At 39.3% G+C, this 25,560-nt stretch overlaps 1 protein-coding gene across 1 annotated transcript; it reads left to right on the forward strand.

Moving 5' to 3' along the window:
• The first annotated feature begins 299 nt into the window (after positions 1–299).
• On the forward strand, positions 300–25,063 carry ANXA11 (annexin A11). Its single transcript, XM_005152703.4, has 16 exons — positions 300–383; positions 4,101–4,161; positions 10,827–10,887; positions 12,081–12,193; positions 13,552–13,917; positions 14,792–14,879; positions 15,263–15,357; positions 15,796–15,909; positions 17,363–17,453; positions 17,575–17,654; positions 17,801–17,857; positions 18,746–18,839; positions 19,600–19,695; positions 21,942–22,000; positions 22,186–22,308; positions 24,315–25,063. Exons 3-16 carry the CDS (start codon positions 10,836–10,838, stop codon positions 24,372–24,374), a joined length of 1,488 nt encoding a protein of 495 aa, XP_005152760.1. The 5' UTR covers positions 300–383; positions 4,101–4,161; positions 10,827–10,835; the 3' UTR covers positions 24,375–25,063.
• Positions 25,064–25,560: the final 497 nt, after the last annotated feature.

Raw genomic sequence — 25,560 nt, forward strand, 5'->3', positions numbered from 1 at the left:
CCTGTTCTGTGGAATTCGCCCCTTGTTTCCAGCGGAGGCCGGGCCAAGGCGGGTGGCCGAAGAACGCCACCTCCCTCAAGGACACAGCACCGGGCCTAGGGCAGAGCAGCGCTTCCCCGCCGCACGGAACAGCTGCCACAGCGGGCGGCCGGAGTCAGCCGTATCCGTCACCTTTTCCGTTCCCTGTCACCCTTTCCACTACCCGGCCTCACCCCTTGGTCTCCCGGCCCTCCCTCACAGGGAGGACAGCACTGGTAAGGGCGGAAGAAGCTGCGGCTGCAGCGGCCCCTCCTCTTGCCGCTCCGGCCCGCCCCCAGCCACGCCTCGCAACGCTACTGGGGACTGAGGGCGGCGGCGGCCACAGCGGCTCCCAGGGACTTGGGGTAGGAGCGACCCCCGGAGCGGGGTGGGACGGAATGGAATGGAATGGGATGGGATGGGAAGGGAAGGGATGGGGAGAGGGGTGAGCTGTACCCTGTGACTGGGCCGGTGTCACCGGGGTGCCGGGGAACTTGTGTCCGCCTGGACGGGGTGACGGATACCGGCCCGGGGCGACAGCGGCCCGGGGGCTGGTACAGGGACAGGTCGGGGCCTGCTGTGGCTCCTCAGTTCGTAGAAAGCTGTTCTTATTTCTTGGGCGGTTTCAGAGGTGGTTTCAGAAGAGAGTACGTGTTTTGCTCCTGTAGTTGCAGTTCCGGACTTTGCCTCTATCCTTAGTTTATCTTGAACTTTAATTTTGACGTGGATGGTAATAAGGAATAAGCCCAGGACGGCAGTCTTGTCATAGCCATTACACAGTGCTTGGTGGTTTTTTTTACCAAATATCCTTTTCTACGAACTGCGTGTAAACTACTTCTCACTTTTTCTTATGTCTATTTAAAGCGTCTTAAAACCAAAACTCTGAAGCTCTTGTTATACCTCAGCTATTCATATGACAGAAAATAACATAAACATCTCAGTATTCAGGAAAGCAGGTTTTCTCCCTGTCCACATCCTGTTTCTGGAGGGATTCGGTAGTGGGGAGAATTTTCTTTGGCTATTTTGTCCTCGTTTATCAGATTAACGGTAGTTCCTGGTAGCCTTTTCCTGGTAAGGAGGAGCCAGCTGAGGGAGCGGCAGAGGCGTGCAAAGCAGCGCAGCTAAAAATAGGGACAGATGCACCGAGGCAGAAAGACCTGAGGTGGAGGAGAGGAGAGAAAACACTGATGAGTAAAAAGTGCTGGTGCAGTGTCTTTGGATGAAGGAGCCGGTTTTGATGTGTCTGAAAGCCTTGCTGCTGTAGGAGCAGTTCATTCCTTGACAGTCCCCCAGCAGACCCTGTGTTCTGCAGTCAGTTCTTTCCTCGAGCACACATGGTAGCATCAGAAATGGTACAAACCCGGTGTGAGTGGATGGCTGATGTAAAGCCTGAGCGCGTGAATGCTTTCCCCACAGCTTGGCTGTTTCTATAATTTCCTGGGTTTTGGGCTGCTGTAAGTGTCACACGGAGTGCTCTCCTCCCACTGATGCAGCAGGTAACATGCACTGAGCATTGCTTCCAGACCTCTGTCCTGGTCCCTGCTGTATTGCTGCTAAATTTTTTCTCCTTGAAAGTGCCTCTGTGGCTAGTCTTGTGAATTCTTCTGCCCCCACAGTACCATATGTAGTACACTGTAATATAGCTAATAAAGATTCAGCAAGATTTTAAAGGGCCTAATGAGTTTATGTTTATATCAGCTTATGTTTACATCAGTTTATGTTTATAAGAATATTTATGTAACTTTCTTTTGCCTGAGCTCAGTGTGATGTTAGGAGCCAAAACATACCTGTGAATCTGGATGTCAATTTCTGTCAATTTTCATACCTGTGAATCTGGATGTCAATTTCTGGCACTCATTCATATGCTATATCACTTCTTTAGCTTGTTCTCTATAGTCACAAGAAGTTTTGAATCATCAGACTGAAAATTCTGTGAAATGTCAAAAGTCACTAAGTGATACAATGAAGCACAGTGGAATGGAGATGCTTCATGGAGATATTTATGTAGTCAATACAGTATACTAAGGAAAAAACATTGTAGAGACCGTAGTGTTAGCCAACAACTTAAAACCCATCATCTGATCTACAAAAAGTCCAGCCAAAAAGTCTGTCTGGTTTGAAGATTACAGGAGATGCTGTTTCCTAGACCTCTAGCAAGTTTCAGAAGGTGGACCATCTAGAGGGTCTGATAAATAACACTGCATTAATCAGAGCTGAGGTAGAGCTGATCTTAGTTCTTTGATAATGATCTAAGGGTAAAGGAAGGAAGCTATAGTTAAAACAGTGTAATAAAAAACAGTAGGTGGTTTAATGGTGGCTACAGAATTTGTAGCCACCATGGTGGTGCCGTTATGGTATTTGAACAAATCAAAAGTTTCATTTGTTTTTAGCCAAGGCTCTGTGTAATCATCCATAGACTTTTCTGTTGGCTTCAAACAGCAGTTAGAGGCCTCCCTTGAATTAAGTGTACAACTGAGTGACAGCACTAATGTAATTTCTCTTGTTGGCTGTATGTAGTGGCTTTTGGGTTGTTTTTGAAGAAGGTAGCAGAAGCCCTTAAAGAAATAAATAACAGGCAAGCCATCTGAAACTTGTCATGCACTGAAGTGAGGTGATCCTTTTGCTTCTGCTGTTGGCAGTTGATCTGAAAGCAGGTGTGTTTGATGTAAATGCTGAGCATCCTTCAGGCAGCCTCCCAAAAGGCGTAGACAAGTAAGACAGAAAGCAGCAGGAAGTAGATAGAGTGTATACTTTCCTTGTTGTTCCATGTTCCAGATTTTATCAGAGCTTACTACAAAATCTTGGTAAGAGGTTAGATCCTGTCTGCGGCAAGCCTGGAGTCAGTTACAGGTCAGACCAGGGACTTGCACAACCTCACACAGTCCTGCTACCTGACTGTCCTTCTCAGATATTACTTCCTTTTTTTTCCCTTATATGTTACCTGTTTGAGAGAGAAGATAATGTTTGGTAATAGGGAAGGTTAAAAGCACCTCTTTTTTAATATATATTTTTAACTACAAAGCATGGTGTGTGTTTTTTGTTGGTTTTTTTTTGGGCAGGGGGTTAGGGCATTGGGAAAGTGTCACCAATAAGTTGCTCTGTTCTAGCTTTAACTCAGCTGTTGTCTTGGTGAAGCACTAGGCTTCACAGTTTCCTTCCTTCTTTGGAGCTATTAATTGGCATTCATTTCATCATTAGGAGAGGTAGGCCTCTGATCCAGGCTTTTGAATCCCAGCTTCTCTCAGGGTTTAGAACTGTCATCTGAATTAATCCCATATTAAAGATCCACATGAGTTTTAAATCTTCACAAGGCCTCTGTGCTAAACTTTACTATAGCTGTTCAGTCAATATGCACATGAAACAGTACTCACTGTAAATTTATGCATCTCATTCATGTTCCCAAAGACATCTGGCTTGGGTAAAAAAAACATGTTACATTTCTAACTTCATTAGAAGATACTCTAAATTAAGTGCTTAAGTTGCCTAAAGCAGATAATGTGAATATCTGTTTTATTGTTGCTAGAGAGAGCAGCGCCAAGTTTGGAAAATTGCCCTCATTATGTAAACACTGTACCTATCTATAGTCCAAATAACAGGTTACTGGCTGCACTTGACAGTGTTCTGAAAATACTCAGTTTTCCATTAGTTAGGAGAATAAATGTATCTTACAAATGTTAGGATTTAAGGGGGGAAATCCACCTATTTTTCAGTAATAAGCTTTACCAACTAAAGTTTGCTGATCCCATGCATGAACTGGATTTGTACACCATAGTCTTGGTTTGTCTTAACTTTGCTTGTTTATGGTTGTTGTGAAATATCTGGCTTTCTAGTTTACTGCACTAAATTGGTCTGTCCTTGAATAAGTCAGTTCCTGGAAAGAATTAATCCATCATCTGCGAATCAGTGTTTCTGTATAGACAGGGATGAATGAAGTGTGTCCACTTGCTCACTGATGAGCAATAATCTTCTAGCATTGCTGGACAGCTATGTGTGTAAGCCCTCCATTGTGTAGAAAGCATGAAATCTGTCAACTTTAAGAAAAAGTTAATGTATTTACACATTTGTATTTGCCTCTTTTTCAGCTGGGAAGGCCCAAGGCTGTCAGCCTGGTGCGGAGCATAGAGTTTTTGTGAGAAACATAAGGTAAGTTCAAAGAGTTTTTTAACCTAGGGTCCTGTGCAGGTCCCGTAAGAGTGCCTTTCTTTGTGCAGTTGTCACTTGAACAGCTTGGTGTTACTCACCTTTTTCTGCAGCCCGAGCAATGTAAATGTAGGAAGTACTGGCACAGGGCCTAATGGAAAACTTTCATTGTCCTTTTGCTTCCCCATAGGTCTGGGGAATGCTGGAACTCTCCACTTTTGCATTGGAGCCACTGCCTGGCTCTGCACTTTAGGCTTGGGCATAGCAGCTAATTAAAAATTGATGGCATGAAATGAACAATTAGGTATTTTTCTAGTAACTGTTTTAGAGTACTGAACATTATGCTATTGCTTTAGTTTTGTAGGATTTCCCAGACAATGTACTTTGTGAAATGGGGTAATTGGTATTTGCCTATTCTGACTTGCACTGATGATGTTAAAGTTTGTTCTTGCATGGTAGATCTTAAAATAGATGAGTATAAATACCTGAGCCATTAGTCAGTTGAGAACATGATTCGGACTATTTATAGGATGACTGGTTTTTGCAGCAAATTATTTTGTATGTCAAGTTATGAGTAGAAAAACATCATTCTATTATTTCTTCAAATATAAACCTATTCCAGTACTTTTTCTTGCTTGTTGTGTTGTTAGGAAACTGTCCTTATCTGTGTTTTCATTTACGTTTTGACCGTATTGTAAATATTGTAAAGAGAACACTGCAAGAGTGTGCTACAACAGGAAACATTTGAGTTGAAGCAGAGCAGGAATCCAATGTGAAGTTAGCCTTCTGGAATTAACTCATGTTTTTGCTGTGTATGGATCTTCAGAGTCCATGTAACTCAATAAAGTTCACTGGTGTTTGTTGTTTGCGGTGTATATATATATATGTATATAGGACCTATTATGTAAACCCAAAAAGGTCTGTGATCTTCCTAAAAAGTTACAGATGCTGAATGAAACTGTATGCCTGGGGAATAAACGTTTAGCTACGCAAGCAGGATCTTAACAACGATGAAGTGTTGCCACTGAGTGATAACACTGTACTACCTTTTTCCCTCTCCCCTGCTGTCTGCTTTGATTGCACCACTAACACAAAGGTCAAAACCAAGCCCAGAAATATGCTTCCTTCTGTTCAGCTGTTTGCCATCACTGTGGTTCAGTGCTGGTGAATGGTGTTAAATTGCCATCTCCAGCAGACCAAGGTCCAGCAACTAGAATACGAGGTTGGCCTGCTTTCCCTTCCAAATTTTGACCCTCTGAATGACGTGGGTCTTGAGTTGTTGAGGAGAGTACACTTGAGCTGCCATGAGTGTGTCTCATGAAGGAGACAAGGAGACTGGTTATTGGAGCTTTTGGTGCCTATTTGCTGCTCTGGCATGGCAGATGCTGGTTATTATTATTAGATATTTAAAGAATTTCATCATGAAGTGGCTTAGTTGCTTGTTACATCAGAATTATCCTTTGTAGGCTTCTGAGGTCTTAGTTGAATGAGGTGTAATTTTTGTTTTGTTTTCTTCCTAGCCAATGAAAGGTATTAGTTGTAGGTCAGAGTGAGTCATCTGGTAAATTCCATGTGGACTATATGATCTCAGAGGAGGAAGGGAAACCCAGTCTACTAAATTAGTTTTTTCGTAGTCAGAGGAAGGCAAGGCAGGGAGTCACATCCATAAAAAACTCAATGGAAAACCAAATTGCAGGGCTTTTTGTCTGTCAGGATGGAAAATATTACATCTGGTGCAGGAGAGAACAATTTCTGTGCTGCAGTGCGTAAGTCAAAGCTAAATCTTGCTCAGGCTGGTACAATATCGGTTAGCTAGCATGATGCTGACTGTGGCTTGTCCTTGTCTTGTAAAAGCACAGTGGTGGATGACTCAGTTCACCTCTGATAAAAATCCACAGCATATTGTAAGGTGACAAATTCTCTTCTGCTGGTTTCACAATCAGGGCTCAGTCTTGGAGCAGGTTCTGCAATTTATAGCTTTAGGCAGCCTTTCATAGTACATCCTGGTAATTAACCTGGAGGGAGTAGTAAAGGCCAAAGGTTAACTTTACTCAGTGTTCCCTGGGAAACAGGCATAATTAAACAGATTATTTTGAACAAATATAGGTCATGGTCTTTTCATCCTTTTTTACCCTCAAATTATTGGACCTTGACATAGCTGGAGCCTGAACAGCCACTAGAAATATTCCAGGGATGGGTGTGAATATAACTGCTGAGCTTATATCTCTTGCACTTTGAAACAGAATTTTTCTGGCAGTCTTAAGATTTTATTCTTTACTTTTGCCATGTTAATGTAATGTGTATTTTTATTGTAAGTATCTCCAGTTGTCATTTTCTGCTGTGCTGTGACTAAGAGGAGCTTATTTTAAGATTCCCATTTAAAGTATATTGCATATTTAATCTCTTATGAACAGATCTGTTCTCTCTTAGCTGCCAAAGCAACAGGAAAATGCTGCCTGAGCAGTTCACGGCTTGCAATGTAAATTGAGATAGCAATGTCCATTACAGCAGTAAAATCTCAGATCTTTATTTAGTTTTGAGGTGGACCTCCAGGATGGGAATGGGGAGAGGACTTTAACAGTCTTTGTTCTGTATTTCCTTCAGGGCACTCCCTCTTTCTGTGTGTGGTTTGGTGATTTGGCTTTTTTTCCTTCTCTTGTGCAGAACTTTCTTTCATGGCTGGGCAAACACAGATCTTGCTGTTCCTGTATCCTTCCACACAGTATTTATAGAGCAGGGTGGACTTGTGCATGTTCAGTTCCTGGTCTGTGTTACCACTTTGTTGTCAGCAGGCAAGTGCTGCTCATCACAAACCCTTCTAGTAAAATGCTATGGATGTAGCAGAAGAAATTCGGGAAGCTGTGCTTAGAAGATGAAATAGAGACAAGGTTATGGGAATGATTGGGAAAGTTAACTTAGAGGAGTAAATATTTTCAAAGTTAGAGAAATGGCCAGCAGAGCCTTGATGAGGTAGAGAAGAGGTAGTGATGAGGGAAGGTTTTGAATATAAGAAGTCAGTGTGGTTTTGGATCAAACCAGTGTGGGAAAATTTCCCCTTAGAAAAGTCCTGGATAAATGCAGCATTTGAAGGAAGCAAGTGGAATATTTTTATGTATATATAGTAACATTTTTTCAGATTGCCAATGAAGTTAGCCATTATTTCTTAACTTCAGCTTTAATGGCCAAAAGACTCTTTCACCTTTTTCCTTTCCCAATTTGAAAGGAACTTTCTACATAGGATTAAAAGCAAACATGCCAACCCTACTAAGAAAAATTACTATTCCATTTCTCCCCACTCTCTACCACAGGAAAAAACAAACAAGCAAAACCAAACCCCCATACCTTTCTGCCTTAAAATTGCACCTAGAGCTTATTGAGAAGGCATCTCATCATTTTTAGGGCAGTATCCTGTCATTATTTTATTTACACAAGCTAAAAAGAAACAATTATGGTTGCATGTGATAAAAAAAATAATAATTTAAATGCTGTAATAATTTGTTGACATTATCAACATTAAGAATGTGGGTTTCTTATTTGTTTTTGAATATCTTGAGTAATAATCTTTTTTATTCTTTATTTTAGTACCATGCATGGGTTTATCGCATAAATCAAATTACCAATGTAGTTAGGCTCTGAAGCGCCCAGCTGCCTTCTCTGGCTTTCGGTTGACTTCTTGGTTTGGTGATGATGGAGTTGTTTAGTGTTTGTTTTTGGTTTTTTCCTGGGCTCTCCAGCTTCCGTGCACGTGTACATTCCCAGAGGCAATGGGGAAGCGGAGCTGGCAGCATGGGCATTGCAGGCATCAGGCTGAGCCACTTCTCTGCTGCATGCCTATGACATCCCAACATGTGGCTGGGACCCGGTGGCTCCCTCCTGCAGTCAGACATGCAAACTGTTAAGAGCATGAAGCACTAGGAGGGTGGAAGCTGCCTTCTCTTTTTCCATCAGAGAGGGAGAATATGTGTTTTGCTTTCAGCTCTAACCATAAATGTTGGTTTTAATTTTTGACCTCAAAAACTTGGAGTCTTAACGGTCCTTGGGTGGGTAACAGCAGGCAGTCTCCAGCAATTATGATTCCCTTGGGATAGCAATATCTTGCAAGCACTGTTTGTATAGGTTTTACAACCTGAATTTGTATCTATTTTAATAAAATGTTTAGCTTTACCATGTTCGTGTTTGAGTTGCAGTGAAGTGCAGTATCTTTCTGAAGATGTTCATGCTGGGACATTGTCTCTCATAGAGCGTTGAAGATCTGAGGTAGCTGCTACTATACCTTCATGCTATTGATGTTAGTGAATATTCAAAAGTAACAACTGATTGTTTTGCTCAACACTGGATGGCAGGGATGAACCAGCAGAGACAGTTCCCCAAGATTTAACTTTAGCATTATAAAGTGGACACAGATAGGAACCAAATCTTACTGTAGGATATGCATTGGGGAATAATGCACCTGGGAAAATAAGTTTGCTCTCCCTGGTGACTGCTATATATGCTGTTTGCTCTCCCTTATGTATATTGCACAAGTAATTGTATTCTGGGTTTGGTGCTGTAGGTTTTAGCACTGTGTTTGCATTTGAAAAATTCAGAAAAATCCACAGAGCTTAGTCCTGTAGAGAAGTGCTTGTATAATCAAAAGCTTGTCTCTTCATCTATAGCAGCTGATTGATGCTGCTTCTTACAGCAGACTCTTCTCTCTCAAGTGGAAGAGTGACAGTTTTGTGGGTAGTGCTGTTATTTCGAACTTTCAAGAATCCATTCTGGAACATTTAAGGTTTTTTTTTTAATGTGGCCCTGTGTGGAGGTTGTAGAATAAGTGCTACCAACAGCCTTGATATTTAAGTTATTCTCAAACTCCTAGATAGACTGCAGCGAAAGATCTCATTGAAAACCAAGGCTGAAGAGAATGTGGGAAAAGCATTTACTGTATTGTTGAGAACATCTTTTAACCATCTGCTACAATATAGAAATTTCTGTGAGCTCAATATAACCTGGTTATGAACGGTGTCATGTGAGCTAAGCTGTAGTCTGATCTTTCACTTGAATATGCAGAGTTGGGTCAAGATGGTTTTGAGTGGCTTTGAATTCCCAGGACCTTTTTTGAGGTTTAAGTGTGGCTCTTTGTGATTGACAGTTTACTGAGTTAATGCCTGATTCTGTAAAATGTCAGCAAGTTTCCCAGCTGTGTGTCCTGGTGGCCTCACATTCGGAGCTGGGTGAAATAACTGTTACACCCATCAGAGGAGGGGGTAATGGTTGTACTGGTTCCTGACCCCACCTTACACTTTGGCTTGTAGGATGAACGAGTATGAACAAATGGCATAAATGGAAGGGCACTGTGTAAATTTGCATGCACAGAAATAATTATTTTCCTATTAAAGGCATCCTTTATTTACTGATAAAGAAGTTTTTATGCTGAGAAACTGCTCATTTATGTTAGATGCTTTAAATACTGGAGTAGAGGTAAGGTAGGGTTTTTAATTATAGTCTGTTCTGTTCATTGCAGTTTTTGTCCATTTGTTTCTCTCTCTTTAAATCTAAATGAGTACATGCAGCATGTACTCCAAAGAGTTTTTAAATAAATGGAAGATTTCCTTTGAGAAAATTGAGGATTTTCCTTTAAGAATAAGAAAAAAAAATTCCAATTCATCTGTTGCTGTGCAAAAGAGCCCTGCAAACCAGAAAGGGAAGTTAGCATGATATTGCAAAATAATAACAGTCTCACAAAAACAGCATCCCCCACAACCCAAACCAAACCCAAACCAAAACTTCACAGCTGAAATCCAAAACACAGCAAAATGAGCCAAGTGCATAAGCTAGTGCTTTAGGGGAAAGAAAGGAAAGGGATTCTCTTTGCACAGCAGTTTAAAAATAGACTGAGAATTGTCACTAAAGACATCTTTGAAAAAATTAAGACTGATTGCCCTTCATCTGGAACAATCTCTCTTTAGTTACTTTTACCATTCTTCCTGATAATTATTAGGTTTTAAAATGAGGCTTAATGGGTTCCAGAAATTAAGTTTTGTTTTGTCCTTGTAGTTTTCCCTTTTGACCTTTCCTTCTGTTTTGGAACTGATGACTGTGTGCACTTCAGTGCTGACAAAGGCACTATCCACCAATTTGTTCTGGTCCTTTCAGTAAACCTTTCAGTAAACCTTTTGTACTTCATGGCAATGCTGTAAGCATGAGGTGTAGCCCTTCTCCTTACTCTGACCTTGCACTTTTGCAGACATTTGCATTTAAGTGCCTTCTAACACTTCTTATAAAATTACTCAATTGAAAATGTGGCTTGTTTGTCAAATGACTTTCTACTCTTGATAAAGAAGACTGCTCTGTATGTTATAAAATTCTGGAGACTATAATAGCATGATGAAGTAAGCATTTTCAACTAATACATTCTTAACATAATAGACGGAGTAATAAGTAGTAAGTGAAACAAATAAAAACAATAGTCTGAGGAGTGACTCTACAACTACTGAGATATCTGAATGCATTTATTGGTCCAGCAGAAGGTAATAGGAGGAGATTTCCCAGGGAAAAGCCTGTGCCACTTGGGCAAAGTATGTATACATTTTGGGAACTGGCTACTGGAAACATGTTGCCTGTTAATTTTGTGTGGTGTAATTAGGGAGACATTACAGAAGGTAACTGTATCACACATAATTTTTCAGATCTTTGGGATGAGTTACCCTGGCTATCCCCCAGCGGGTGGATATCCATCAGCAGCCCCAGGTAAGTTGTTTAGATGAAGTAAATGTTAAACAGCTGTGATGGTCCTATCTGGAGTGGAAAGATGGCATGGATGAAGAAGGAGACCATGGAGGCTTTTCATGAGTTACCAAAACTTTCTGTGCTCTCTTGTTAAATCCTGTTTTATTTTGGGTGAGGATTCTGGTTTATATAGCATGGGTGCTCTACCATGTGCTCATATGAAGTCCATTTTCATTCATCTCAAATGAAGCACACAGCACTAGGGCATGGTCATAATTTGGCCAAAATCAGTAAGTGTCAGTCTTGTCAGTACTGATTCTTGAAGACAGCTGATGAGAAAAATGAGTTTGGAAAGAAATTGGTCACACAATTTAAGAACATATTCAACAAAAAAGTAGGGCTTTAATTATGTTGTTATTCCTAATTCACTGTTCTTAGGCAGGTGGTTGTATATGGAAGGGAGAGGGCTGGTGAAAAGTGTATCAATTATAATAATATAAAGCTGATGAATTATGCTTGGTATCAGGGTGAGCTTCACAGTTGTCAGTAATGAACTTCACAGTTGTTGGTATTGTTGGCAGAAAGAAAGGACTGGAGTCATGTGGGTGTGGTGAAATGTGGAGTTAGGCAGGTGAACTCAGGAAGGGGAAGCAGTGTACTGTGAGAAGCCAGACTAGCCTGGGAGGATAAATCCAGTGTCTCTGCAGGATTTATCCTCCCAGACCATCCCTCTGAATGTTCTGGCTTAGACTGCTGTGGAGAGAAGACTGTATTGCTGTGTGCAGCTGAGTTTTGTAATGTAGGTATCTCTGAATGTATTGTATCATGCTCTGTAGGCATCTCATATTAGTAGCCTAAACAGAATTAATATAATCTTCCTACTGGAATACCCAGACAAATTTGTAGTTTAAGAGAAACTACTCTCTAATCAAAACATGGTGTTTACGGTATTAACTCTTGAGTGTTAACCTTGAAATATGCTTAGAGTTGTTTTAAATGAGAACTTTATAGATGCAACAGTAACTAATGTGGTTAGAAATATCGAGTGAGGTTTTTCTTTATATCATTATTGAATTGCTACCCTTCACCGCTTCAGCTGAATATCCTCCCAAATTGCTAGTGTTGAACAGACTTTATATTAGAAATGTAAGTAGTGAAGAATGAGTTTAAAAAGCTTTAGTTTCTTGTTTCAGCACAGCTGTGTTTGATTTCAGGTAGCAGTCCTTGGGGTGGTGCTGCCTGTCCACCTTTAAATCCACCTCCAATTGGTCTAGAAAATGTGGCTGGCTATGCCACTCAGTTCAATCCCAACTACATGGCTGGAATGGTGAGTTTGCTTTCATTTAGTGTACTTTACTGTCACTTCCTTAAGTGCAAGATGTGTTTCTGGCATTGTCACTGAGAGGTTTATCACTTGAGTTCTGTGCTTTTATGTCTAGTCTGTTTAGGTGTTGAGCATTCAATATCATCTATTGAAGAAAAGGATTACCACAAGCTATTCCTTTACTTTAGGAAATGAGACCACTAGTTAAATGTTGATTTAAGAGCCTAACTTCAAAAGTCGTGGGTATAAAAGTAATATAACTTGGCTTTTGCTGTGTACAGGAACAGCAGAACAGACTATTGACACTGAGTGTCCTTTGTCAGTATATTCACATTGACAAACACAGTCCGGATTTTGCTTATTACCTGGCTTTTGGCCAGTCTTTGTAAGGAACAAGACTGTGCAATTTGAGGTATCAGTGACTCATCCCTGAAAAGAATATGGGATCATCTGTCTCCTACAAGCACTGATGTTTAACAGATGGCAGCAGAAACCTTCTACATTGATTGAAGAAAATGCAGACATTTCCAGTGTGACTTTTTTCATAGAGTAGAAGAGAGTGACACTTTGACAACTTAGTCTTCAGAAAGCTGTTATGCTGCATAACAAATACAGTTTGTAGGAAGACATTTGCATTACAGATGCCTTTCTGATGCAGATTACATTAAGTGATTTGGCAGCCAGAAGTCAAACTGAGCAACAAATTACCTAGGATGCACAGTGCAATATCTGCAGCAACTAGCTTCTGTGGTCACTGCAATCATCAAATGTCAGTTCATCTGGTTCCCCAATAGAAGAGGGTCTGAGTAAGTCGTGGAAGATAGTATTGCATGTGGAGTGAAGTATCTTTGTGGCAGTTTCTGCAGATGTTTTTCCAGATGTAGTCCAGGAACTTTCTTGTTGTAAACTAAGTACTAATGCAGCTAGTGCAGCCAGGGATTGCTCGTAATAAATCCCTGCACTCAGATGATGTTGTGGTCATATAAGGCAGCCATGGACAGAGAAGGGATAAGCAGTTTTGTGTTGCTGGGATTAATAGGTGTAAGTTCCTAGAATAAGAGTTGGTGGCTATTGGTGCTGTTCCATGTGAGTGGTATGTCATGCTGGATGCAGTGGCAGGTATGTGACTGTTGGTTCTTCTTCATGTATGGAAGCCAATGATTACACTAAAGCGAGAGTCAACGGAACATGGGTTTTTTTTCACATCTTGTATGCTAGTAAGACATAAATGCAAAGTTTTTTACAGATTCAGAGCTACCTATCTGTGTTGGAGGGGGTAGGTTGTATTGTATTAAGCCCATTAATGAATCTCTACTGTTGGTATACCTTCCTACCTCTTGCTTTATTGGCTGTCATTGCAGGCATCCAATCTGGAAGGGACCTTTGGTGGAACATGTGGACCACAAGGCGTATATCCTCCAACACCTGGAGGTTTTCCCCCAGTTCCTCCAGGTGGCTTTGGGCAACCTCCATCAGGACAACAGCCTGCTTATGGAGGGTATCCTCCACCTGGAGGAAATCCACCATCAGGAATGCCATCTTATCCAGGATACCCAGGTGGTCCTGTGCCAGGCCAGCCCACACCACCACCCATGAACTATCCAGGACAACCACCAGCAACTTACCCAGGGCAGCAGCCCATGCCAAATTATCCACCAGGCCCAGCTGTGAATCCATCTATGCCCTCTTACGGAGGAAGTACAGCACCTACAATCCCTCCTGTAACAGTAAGAGCATCAATGCTGCTGTTTTGAGATGTGATCATATATGTGTTTCTCCACATTTTATTTGTGTATATTAATATAAACTGGTTCTAAAATTGAAAAAAAAAACCAAAACAAAACCCAAAACCAAAACTCATGAAAAGACGTTTGACTAAAAGAGATAGGTACTTTCCAGATGCAAGGAATATAGGCTCAGGATTTGAAATAAATGCTGGTTTACCATATTGTCCAAGAAGAAAGGTTTGATGCGAATTCAAAAGTAGTGAAATTTGCCTTCCCTGACTTAATAAAGTATTGCCAGTTATATATACAGTTTCATCAAAACTTGAATTAATTGGACAGCGTATTTGTATCAGAGAATCACAGAATCCCAAGGGTTAGAAGGGACCTCGAAAGATCATCTAGTCCAACCCCCCTGCAAGAGCAGGGTAACCTAGAGTACATCACACAGGAACTTGTCCAGGCGGGCCTTGAATATCTCCAACGTAGGAGACTCCACAACCCCCCTGGGCAACCTGTTCCAGTGCTCTGTCACTCTTACAGTAAAGAAGTTCTTCCTGATGTTAACGTGGAACCTCCTGTGCTCCAGTTTACACCCATTGCCCCTTATCCTACCACTGGATATCACTGAAAAAAGCCTAGCTCCATCATCCTGACACCCACCCTTTACATATTTGTAAACACTGATGAGGGCACCCCTCAGTCCCTCATAATTTGGAAATAGAAATTCCAAATTGTTTCAGGTAGGGGTTTTTTGAGTTTTCTCTGTTACTTCTCTAACGTGAACAAATTTGGTTCTAGTGGTCAGCTTCACTATGTAGTAAACCAGTCTTTTATTGATTAGCATTAATATGCAACTCAACTTGTCTTATTTTAGTATGGAAGCCGAGGCACAATCACTGATGCACCGGGATTTGACCCTCTGAAGGATGCAGAAGTCTTAAGGAAGGCCATGAAAGGATTAGGTGAGCAGTCTAGTCTTTTTTTCATATAAAAGAAGGGTTGTAGCTTTGATTCATCACTGAGCTTTCTCCATTGTTATGTATGTTATGTTAGTTTACATGTAGTTGTCCTTGGTAATCAGAAGAATTACTCATTTAGGCATAAACAACATCATGAGTTAGGTATTTGGCCTTCGGCTTGGTTTCTTTTTGTATTTGTACTGTGTTTGTGATTGGGAGTAGAGCTTGATGTTCTGTGGTCATACACAAGAATAGATACTGTAGATGAATTAAAAGCATACATGTCCTTCAGATGGGTTTAGACGAGATAGGATCAAATGAAAACAGAAAGTTGAGTCCTGACATGACGTGCATGCTCATTCTGTGGTGTCTGTGTGTGTGTATAGGAACTGATGAACAGGCGATTATAGATTGTCTTGGAAGTCGTTCAAACAAGCAACGTCAACAGATCATCCTGTCCTTCAAAACAGCTTATGGAAAGGTAAATACATCATGAGAACAGAAGGAAGAAATAAGAGCCTTCATTCCTTCACTGGAAGTTAGAAGACATAGTATTTGGAAAAAAGATTGAAAGTTGCTTAAGGGAAAGAAGGTTCACAAATCATAGCCTGTTTAGGGTTCTGCTTTTACTTTTGACTTTTTCATGCAGTGTTTCAAATGAAATACATAAAGCATTTTTTTTTCCTAAATGGTTCCTTTGACTCTGGTCTGTTCAGTCAATTTAATTGGACCTTAGTTACCTAGATGTACATGTTACCTTATGCTGGGTTTAGTGTTGTTAAGTGTAATAACTTTATTTGGGGATACATTATTGAATGCTTATGCATAAAGAACTCTAATTAAAATGCACAGTTTTGGTCCTTACTATGTCAGCTTTGGTCTTCATGCAGTTTTTTTCCCTGTTTTTACTTCTTATTAGGATTTGATCAAGGACCTCAAGTCTGAGCTATCAGGTAACTTTGAGAAGACAATCTTAGCAATGATGAAGACACCTGTCATGTTTGATGCTTATGAAATCAAGGAAGCTATAAAGGTTTGTGTAGGAGATATAAGTTTAGAAGATAGAGGAAATAGTTGAGCTGATGAAATTTTTGGTAGCCATTTAAAAGCTTGGATTTACATCCCCTCCTTTCTGTCCTGATAGTGAACCTGCTGTTTGTCTGGCCTGTACTCCATTTCTTGGAATTACATGATGGTAAAATTGAGAAATACTATTCCCATAGGTTAAAGATAAAATACCATTTGATAGGTTTGTGTTGTAACAAAAATATATTAGTAAATAAATCCATACAAAAAAAAAGAGGCAGAATTTGAGTTCTAACAGTCTCTGCAGTTCATTTATTCCATAGTCTTGAGTAAGCCACTGAGGCAGCCATCTTCTAAGCCAGCCACCGCATCTTTATTTCTGGAGTTTTGCTTTGAACTGTGATGGAACTGATTATGACAATGCTTAATTTACAGTTGACAGCAACTTTACACTCAGTGCTCAAGAATAGTTCAGTAAACTAGGCTCATAAAGATTTTGGGAAGGGTGTATATTTTTGTACTTCCTTTTATCTTTTCCCATGCTGAACCTCTTCTAAAATACTATGGAAGTATCTGAAGGGGGTTTATAAGGATGCTGGGGAGGGACTATTCTTTAGGGATTGTAGTGATAGGACAAGGGGTAATGGGTTAAAACTTAAACAGAGTAAGTTTAAATTGGGTATAAGAAATTCTTTACTGTAAGGGTGGTGAGGTACTGGAATGGGTTGCCCAGGGAAGCTGTGAATGCTCCATCTGTGGCGGTGTTCAAGGCCAGGTCGGACAGAGCCTCATGTGGCATGCTTTAGTGTGAGGTGTCCCTGCCCGTGGCAGGGGGGGCTGGAACTAGATGATCTTAAGGTCCTTTCTAACCCTAACTATTCTATGATTCTATGATTGTATACTTCCTCTTTAAAAGAGTTAAACTATTTTATATACATTTAGGGGTTTATAAACATTTAGGATTTTAAAATAAAGATAAGGAAACATTTGTATTTCAAGACAATGTTTAAATGAAGGTGAAATAAATATTTAAATTTCTGAGTCAATACACATTCTTTGGCCACAATTTTCAAGTAGCTAAGAGGATGAAATAATATTAACTTCATTGTAATTGCAACTGCTATTTATTAGTGAATGAAATTTACCTATTAAAATTAAAATCACTGATAATGGTAGCAAAAATGATTCCTAAAATGCCTGAAATCTGGGGTGAGAGATGACATTTTAGAATGAAGTTTTGTTTTCATAATCATTTTACTTATCTATTCAATTTGTGTCTTTAATACATCTCTGTCTTGGAAATATAAGTAGCATTTAAACTGCTTGCTTTGACTTCTCCTGTAAAAAGATTGTATTTTGAGTTGTATTTTGTTGTTTAATTTTATTCCATTTCTTTTATACTAGATTGTGTAATTAAGATGAGAGTCTGAAGTGTGGTTTTTTCTTATGCTTTCTTTCAGGGCATTGGCACAGATGAAAATTGTCTCATTGAAATCTTAGCTTCTCGCAGTAATGAGCATATTCAGGAACTCAACAGGGTCTACAAAGCAGGTTAGATTTGTTATAGTTCCATTACAGATTTCTTCCTTTTCTTCTTAATCACTGTCTGAAAACATAAAGTTAGAAAATGAGCAGGGCTGTATGATTATTTGTGACTCTGTGTCTCTTTCAGAATTTAAGAAAACTCTGGAGGAAGCAATAAAAAGTGATACTTCTGGACACTTTCAGAGGCTTTTGATTTCACTTTCTCAGGTATTTGCATGCTGGTACTTTGGAGTTTGGGTTTTGTGTGTGTGTTTGCAGATGGCTGTTTTTTAATAAAAGAAAATACATTAAAAAAAAAAAAGGAAAAAAAAAAGCACCCACCAGTAACACTTTGTATCTTCAAATTCTTTCAGGGAAACAGAGATGAAAGTACAAATGTTGACATGGCTCTTGTCCAAAAAGATGTGCAGGTCAGTAGAAGTTCCTCATCATTTCTAAATATAGTCAACTCAATACACTGAAATTTGATTGTGTGGTTTCTGCTTATTCCTGGTTTTGGTCACCTTGTGAGTTCTGTTGTAGTGCTTATGTTTCAGTGGGTGGATGTGATATGAAAGGCCCTGACACAGCAGCAGAGCCACATAGCTCCATTACAGAGATATGAAGTTCTTGGAAATAGAGTCCATAGGGTTTTTTTTTAATCTCTCATTCTGTCAGCTATCTGATTTTTCCATGTATTGGGTGGCTTCATTGTGCTGCTTTTAAAGGGAATGGATCAGAGGGTTTTGAGGATTAAAAGAGTTTTGATTAAATTTTAATGTATTCAACACCTGCATTAGCCTTTGCCTGCTATTTAAGGAACTCTGGAGTTCTGCAGCAAATAAACTGATAGGTCTCTAACCCAGTTAATTTTTTTTTGCATGTTCCATTTCACCACATAGCAAAGAGGAAAACCCTGGATCGTTTCAGCACACTACTGCAACATAACTAGTATGTGATTAGCTTTCTACATAGTATGCCTTAGCAAGAGGTGAGAATGTCCCAGAACACACCTAGGGAGTAGGGAAAAAGGTAGACATAAGCTCTGTTAGGAAGAACAATTTGCAAATACCTTTTAAATTTTCCCTTCTTCAGTAATCTGGAGCTCTTGTGTTTGAACACTTCCATATCAGTAAGCTAGAAAGACTGCAAGCAGAGCATATATTAGGTTAGAACTAGCTGCTACTTATTACTTGCTTCTGTTTTCCAGCAGAACTAAATATAAAAGGAGAAGCTGCAAGGAAGCAGATCTGTAACTCAGTTTTTCAAGTGTTACTGCTTTTCTGAGTAATGAAGTGGGAATTCCCTTCTGTGTTTAGGAGCTATATGCAGCTGGAGAGAACCGTCTAGGAACTGATGAATCCAAATTCAATGCCATTTTGTGTGCAAGAAGCAGGGCCCACCTCAGAGCAGGTAATGGTGTCCCCTACAAAATTGGTAACTTGATTCTGTTATGTGTGGCGATATAAATGTACAACAGTGCTCTGTGCTTGAATTTTCCCCTGTCTATAAAATTAATGTAATGATACTTCAATGAAAAGCAGGGTAAATTCTGCTGAGGGAAAAAATACACAAGAGCTGGACGTTATAGTATTCTTTATTAAATATCAGAGCAGGTAGAGGTCATGCTTGTTCAAATGTTTCTCTGATAAAAGAAGTGAAAAACTAAGATTGTTTCAGTTTAGCATGCTTGTGTGTGCACAAGACACTTGAAATCATTTGCTTCCCCTCTTACTTGCTAGTGACTAGGTGTTACATTGGTCTGTATAGTAATGCTGGAGATGTTGTAGTAACTATGTAGAAATGTGCTACATACTGAGGAAGTTATGTAGAGAGGAAAGGGATGGGATGTGTGTGAAAACCTGGATTTTCTTCTTAATTTTATTGACATACGGAGCTTTCCTAGAACAGTTTTCACTATATGCCTTAGTGATTTATTGGTCTAGCAATTTAAAACTGAGGACAGAACCAGACAAGCTAGAAGGAGCACAGCAACATGTAAATGGAACAGTATGGGTGATAAAATAGTATTAGTCTTTGAGATGTTAAAACTTGAGTGAGTATACTCTAGTATCTAGTTGAGAAGTGTGATTGAAATGAAGCCATCCAGCATGCACCAGTGCTGCCTCTTTTTGAGAGGCTGACTCCTGAAATCTTTCTCTGCCATTAACAGTCTTCAGTGAGTACCAGAGGATGTGTAACCGGGACATCGAGAAAAGCATATGCCGTGAAATGTCTGGAGACCTGGAAAAGGGCATGCTGGCAGTAGGTATGTGTTGTCTTAGCAAGTTCATTCCTGGTATTCCACTACAACTGGCTTAGATGGTGGCATCTGTGACTCCAGCTAAGGATGTACTTAGTAATAATTCCAGTTTTCTGCATTTTATTTTTCCACATTTCCTTTTTGTAGTTAGAGCTTTGTTAAGTGCCTTCTTTTTGAAGAGTAAAGACTCTTACCTCAAGTTTACTGTTGTCCTTGGGAAGGTAGTCATTTGTGTCCGTGAGGTTGGCACAAGGTCTCAAATTGTGCAGTACTTCTATTTGAAGTGTTTTATTCTACGTAAAATTGTGGACCTCTTTCTCTCTTCTTTTGTCTCTTGTTTCTTAGACAAGACTGCTTCTTTACATCTCCATTTATTTTTCTGTTTATTACTGTGAATTTACTGTGGTATCTACTGCTGCTGTTTTAAAAGTGGTATTCTTTGGTTTTGAATATCACAGTGGTTAGAAAAGTGCTGTAACAAAAACAACAACAAAACAAAACAAAGAAACAAAAACTCCCCCCAGAAATCCCAGAACATACTTGTGTCATCTGGGAAACAAGATGGGAGAGGACATTTGGCTCAACCACAACAGATATTTTTCATGGAGTTTTGTAACAAAATCTTGCAAAATGGGAATAAATTATAAAAGCCACATTTTTATTATTCCTGTCTTGTGCATATGTGAACTATGTAACTATTTTTCTTACTCTGCTTGGCCAGGCTGTCGCTATAGTAGCCCTTTAATTAACTAAACTGGGTACAGCTCTTGGTGTGGCACATTCACAGATCTTTTCCAGCCTTCAAAACTTGTCATCTCAGAAAGTATTGTTAGAACAAATCTTAGGGAGAATAAATATTTCCCAGTGTCTGTAGGAAAAGGTCACCCCAGCAAAGAGAATGTGTTGTCACTTTGACTTCATGGAGCTCTGCAGTAAGTTTTCAGGTCCCATGTAGATACAGGTTCAGAATTGGGAATGTAGCGTACAAATAAGTCAATAATCTTTTGAGTTATTCCCTAAACAACACCTTTATTGAATAGATTTTGGTTTGGTGGTTTTATTTATATATACATATATATATGTATACACACACATATATATATCTGTATCAGTTGATGGTAGCATCATTTGTTCTATGAACCTTATTTTCAGAAAAGAAAAAAGGTTTTCTAATTCAAAATATTTAATTTTGCTTTCTTTAAAGCTTTCTGGATTGTGCAACTGGTAATTTACAATAACATCTTCAAACATCTTAAAGTGCAAGTGTGTTGTTTTAGCTAAATGCAGTGATAGAGAAACATGCATTCCATTTGTCATTTGTTTTTGGATTGTATTATACATATCACTGAGAATTGTGTGTGGTGAACTGCTACCTCTCATCTACATTTTCCTACTCAGAGAAGTACTTTTTCCTATGTAAGATGTGTGTTGCTGTGAAATATATATTTAGGTTTACCTGTTTTGTTTTGTACTGATTTTATGTAATAGTTTATGATACCTTTTTGTGCTATAAAATACAGGAAAGGTGTGGTTTGTTTTCTATGCAGTTTGCCACGGATTGCATGATTGTGTGTTTGTAACCAACATAGGATCAATATATAGATTTTAAATCTGATGAGTGATAGAGGGTTCTTTCATTATCCTGATTAACATGGCAGTAATCTGATTTAGATTTTGCTCTTTCAGATTTCTAATGAACTGTTCTAAGTAAGTATAAAATCCAGTCATTACTAAATAAACAGATTAAGAATTTTTCAGGAGTCCTGGTGAACTTGGTGGCTAAAAAAAATAATTGTGATTAGCTTTAAAATAAGGTCAGGTTTCTGTTGTAGGTGGCTTCCCAACTTGTATTAGGGCAGGACTTAATTTTGTCATATGTTGCAGATGCATGGGCTAAAAAGTCTTAAATTAGGAAAAAGCCTGGGACACTACTATTTGTTCCTTCAAGCCATCTGCCCTCTCCCATCCCCTCCTTTCCCTTGATAAGCAAGATTCTGGTCATTATGGCTGGTTCGCACTGGATGGTTTCTAGTGATGAAAAAGTTTCCTCTGGGCTATGTTGTAGGTTCTTTAACTTTATTGCAGCTACTGTTTGGATTAAAATTCATTTTGGTGACTAACTGAAGAATTGGAAGCTGCATTATATGAAGTTTATGTTTATTTAAAATTAAAGCATGTAACTATCTAGGGTAACGACTGAGTTCTGATTGAGGGGGGATACCTGATTTCTATAATGCTGTTTGTTTTTGCAGTGAAGTGCCTCAAGAACACACCAGCTTTTTTTGCAGAGAGATTACAGAAGGCTATGAAGGTAGGTCCCTGTGACAGAATACATGAACATATAGTGTGGTGGGGTTTTGGTTTGTTTTTTTGGGGGTTTTATTTATTGGCTTGTTTGGTTTTCTTAATGCTTGTACAGCTTATTGGAATTAATTGTTCAGCTGAAGCATTTCCACACATTATTAATACATTATATTATTGTTTTGTTTGTTTCAGGGAGCAGGAACAAAAGACAGAACTCTGATTCGAATCATGGTATCACGCAGCGAGGTTGACCTGCTGGACATACGTGCAGAATACAAGCGGATGTATGGCAGATCCCTCTATGCAGACATCACGGTAAGTCTTGGAGATTTTATTTTCCCTCAGGTGACGTCCTTTCTGCTAGTAGAACATGAATACTTCTGCTGAATAGCTATTAACAGCACTGAGTGTAGCTGGCTATGTTTGGTTTGCTGCATTTGTCAGGGGAATGGAAGCTGAAGTGCCAGAGAACAGACAGCACTTGCCTTTGTGTGTGGGCTAGATGAGGTAGAAATGGGAAGGAAGCCAACAGAGAAGGAAGGAAAGAAAAATTGGTCCAGAGGGGTTTCAGAGACCTGGTTTTAAGCTTGGTTTCTGTCACAGTCTCTGTATATGATCTTGTAGAACCCACTAAGTCCTCCTCATAACAGTGGTGCTCTACCTCATGTATGTGTTGAAGAATGTAAAGCTCCTAATGAGCTTTGAAAAGATTGCCTCCTCTTTCTCTTGAAAGTGCAAGATTTTGGAAATAGCTTAAACTTCACATTCTTTAGCAATTAGTCAATCTACCCTATTACTGCTATTGACAGCTGTAGCAACAGTCAAGAGAATGTCTGGCCAATGGGGAGGGTAATAAAAGCTGCAGGAGAATAAGTAGTGCACCTACATTGACCTTGTAACAAAGGTGACAAATCTGTTAAGTCTCTATTTATTCTTTCCACTGATGGCACTGGGGCTGCACCAAAAAGTCTTGGTGTGAGTTTTCTGCCAGCAACTCTGTGGTCTTTCTGCCAGTGGGCCACAGAGGGTTATCTAGCAGAAGCTTTTTCCAAGTGTATAAATCTAGAGTGAAGATGTGCTTCTACTACAGTAGTTGTGCCCTGGAACCACCAGTGTGAGAGTAAAAAACAGTGAGACATTGGTGGAAAAGCTGTCCCCTCTCCCCATTTTTTCCTTTACTCCTTTACCCTCCTGCCCCCTTTTTTATTATCTTTTGTGCTGGCATTAAAATAATTCTACCATTCAGGAACAGGCCATACCCATTTAATGGGCTGAATGTCCTCAAAACTTGGTTTCAGTAAATGTGGGCATGCATGGGCAGTTATGTTGATGTATGTAAATTATAGTTCTTATTTTTGTTTTGTTTATTTTTTTTTCAAAATCCTTGGAAAGAGAGTTCATTCTTCTTCTCTCATGTGTATGTGTGTAGGTGGACAGCAGTTCTTTCCCTTCAGTGCGTATATAAACAGGAACGTTTCATATTTTGCCCATTGTGCTTTACACATGCACAGGATTTATCCTGATCCTTGAAGTGTCTCGTAGTTCCTATTGTAATGATTTTGCTTTGGGTAGTTTTCAGTTATACCTGAGAATGAAGGATGAGGGAAATGCATGAGCAGAAACTGTTCTGTGAAAAGGATTGGCAAGTCTCATCAGCTGAAACTAGTAAATGAGTAGCTCCCAGGAACACTTTCTACTCGCAAGAGCATCAGGCCAAACTCGGGGCCTTTTGCGATTACTTGCTTGTTTGTGTGTATCCATGTTGATTTTCACTGCCCACAGCATGAAAGAGTTGTTCTCTAATTGTGGGAAAAACCTGAACTCGTGTATCTGTTGATATCAGGGCGTTGTTTTTAATGTTTGAATATAGTGCAAACTTTCAGTTGCTGCCTCTGGAAAAATGTCCACATTAATGGCAAGGAAAAAGAGTTCTGTATTAACTTTTCTGTATCTTCATACTTTTTTCTTTTTCCTGGAACACAGCTTTTCAGTGAGGTGTTTTGTTTTGTTTTTAAATTGAACTATTCCCAAGAAGTAGTTGAACCTTATACTGAGTTCAGCTTGCTGAAGTAATGTATTTCTATGTACACATTCAGTTCCAGCTGTGAAAAGAGCAGATTTTACTGTGTACTTGTATTAGAGTGGTTTCCAACGAGTAGGCTTTTTAATTACTTTTTTTTAGGAGGATAATAATTGCATTCTTTCAGCCCTGGCTTCATCTCTTTTGATTGTTGATGTTGTATTTAGGATGCTAACACTTAATGTTTCCTCTACTTCAAAACACAAGTCTTCAACTTTTCTTCTTCTGGGTTTCTTTTCAGGGTGATACTTCAGGAGACTACCGGAAAATCCTACTCAAGTTGTGTGGTGGAAATGACTAAATGGAGCTTTGAGCTTTTCTTTAAAAAAAGCTGCTATTTTCATGGCTGTACTTTAAAACATCTTTTTTTTCCCTCCAGAAGTAAATACGTGATGACCTGTTTCTCCTACAGCAATTACATCTTTCAAGATAATATTGCCTATATTTTCAGTTAAAAAATAGTAGGTAATAAATGCCAAGTAAAAAATTCATATCAAGCTTATGTGCCATCTGCTCAGGATTCTGGGTAGTACTCTCAGCAATCCTTGAGTGACAGGTTGTCATTTCTTTCCTGCTTATATTATGCTGAAATAGTATATTTGTTTTATGGAAAAAGTCACAGTTTTATGATTTAAGCTTTATTTTATATGAACAGTCATGTCATTTTAATGCACGTTTTATATATATATTGTATGCAGAGCTGGATTCACGCTAGCCAACTCCCTGATATATGGAGAGAATAGCCTTAGGTTTTGTGTCTAGTTAAGACTGTTTTAAAGAAGTTTTGTCAACTCCTTTTTTCTTTCCTTGATTGTTTTTAAGGAAGATGCGTTCCACATTTCATTCTCACAAGGGCAACTGTCACAAGGCAGTAGTAATGTTCACAGTAGTAGAGATTCTATGGTTAATGTTTTCAGGTTTTGGATTGTGCCTTAATATATGTATGTAAGAAGATACTATGAAATTAAAGCTGTCTTCTAACTCTTTGCAGACTGTGCTTTTTAGTGTTGATGCTGATTTATCTGTGAGTGATGACTGAATGTGGCACAGAAGTTTTGTGCTTGAATCCACAGAATTACTCAGATAGTTATGTTGACAAGAGCCTGGGACTTGTGGCCTGTGGATGAGCAATTGTCTGTATGTGATATAGGCAATCTGTAGTTCATTGCTCAGTATTTTCATCTTGCATGTTATAATTTCTCTGACTCTTGTAACTCTGAATTTTTATTCTCTGCTAGCATGGATGATATCTCTTCAACTTCTTGTTCCCAAAATAGAAACATATAAAGAAAAATAAGTACAAGGAGGGGGAAGAGATTTGGAGCTAGGTCAGTGAAAATGTACATGGGGGTGTCATGGGAATAAATGTTGGAATTAATTCTGAGTGGCATTGTCACTAGAGCAAAAATGTGTAAATATTACAGAATAAGGTGTTTGTGAGTCCAAATGACACATTCTGACTAGGACATGCAGATAGGACTCCTGCT

This window comes from Melopsittacus undulatus, chromosome 8, assembly GCF_012275295.1.
Source record: "Melopsittacus undulatus isolate bMelUnd1 chromosome 8, bMelUnd1.mat.Z, whole genome shotgun sequence".
NCBI lineage: Eukaryota > Metazoa > Chordata > Aves > Psittaciformes > Psittaculidae > Melopsittacus > Melopsittacus undulatus.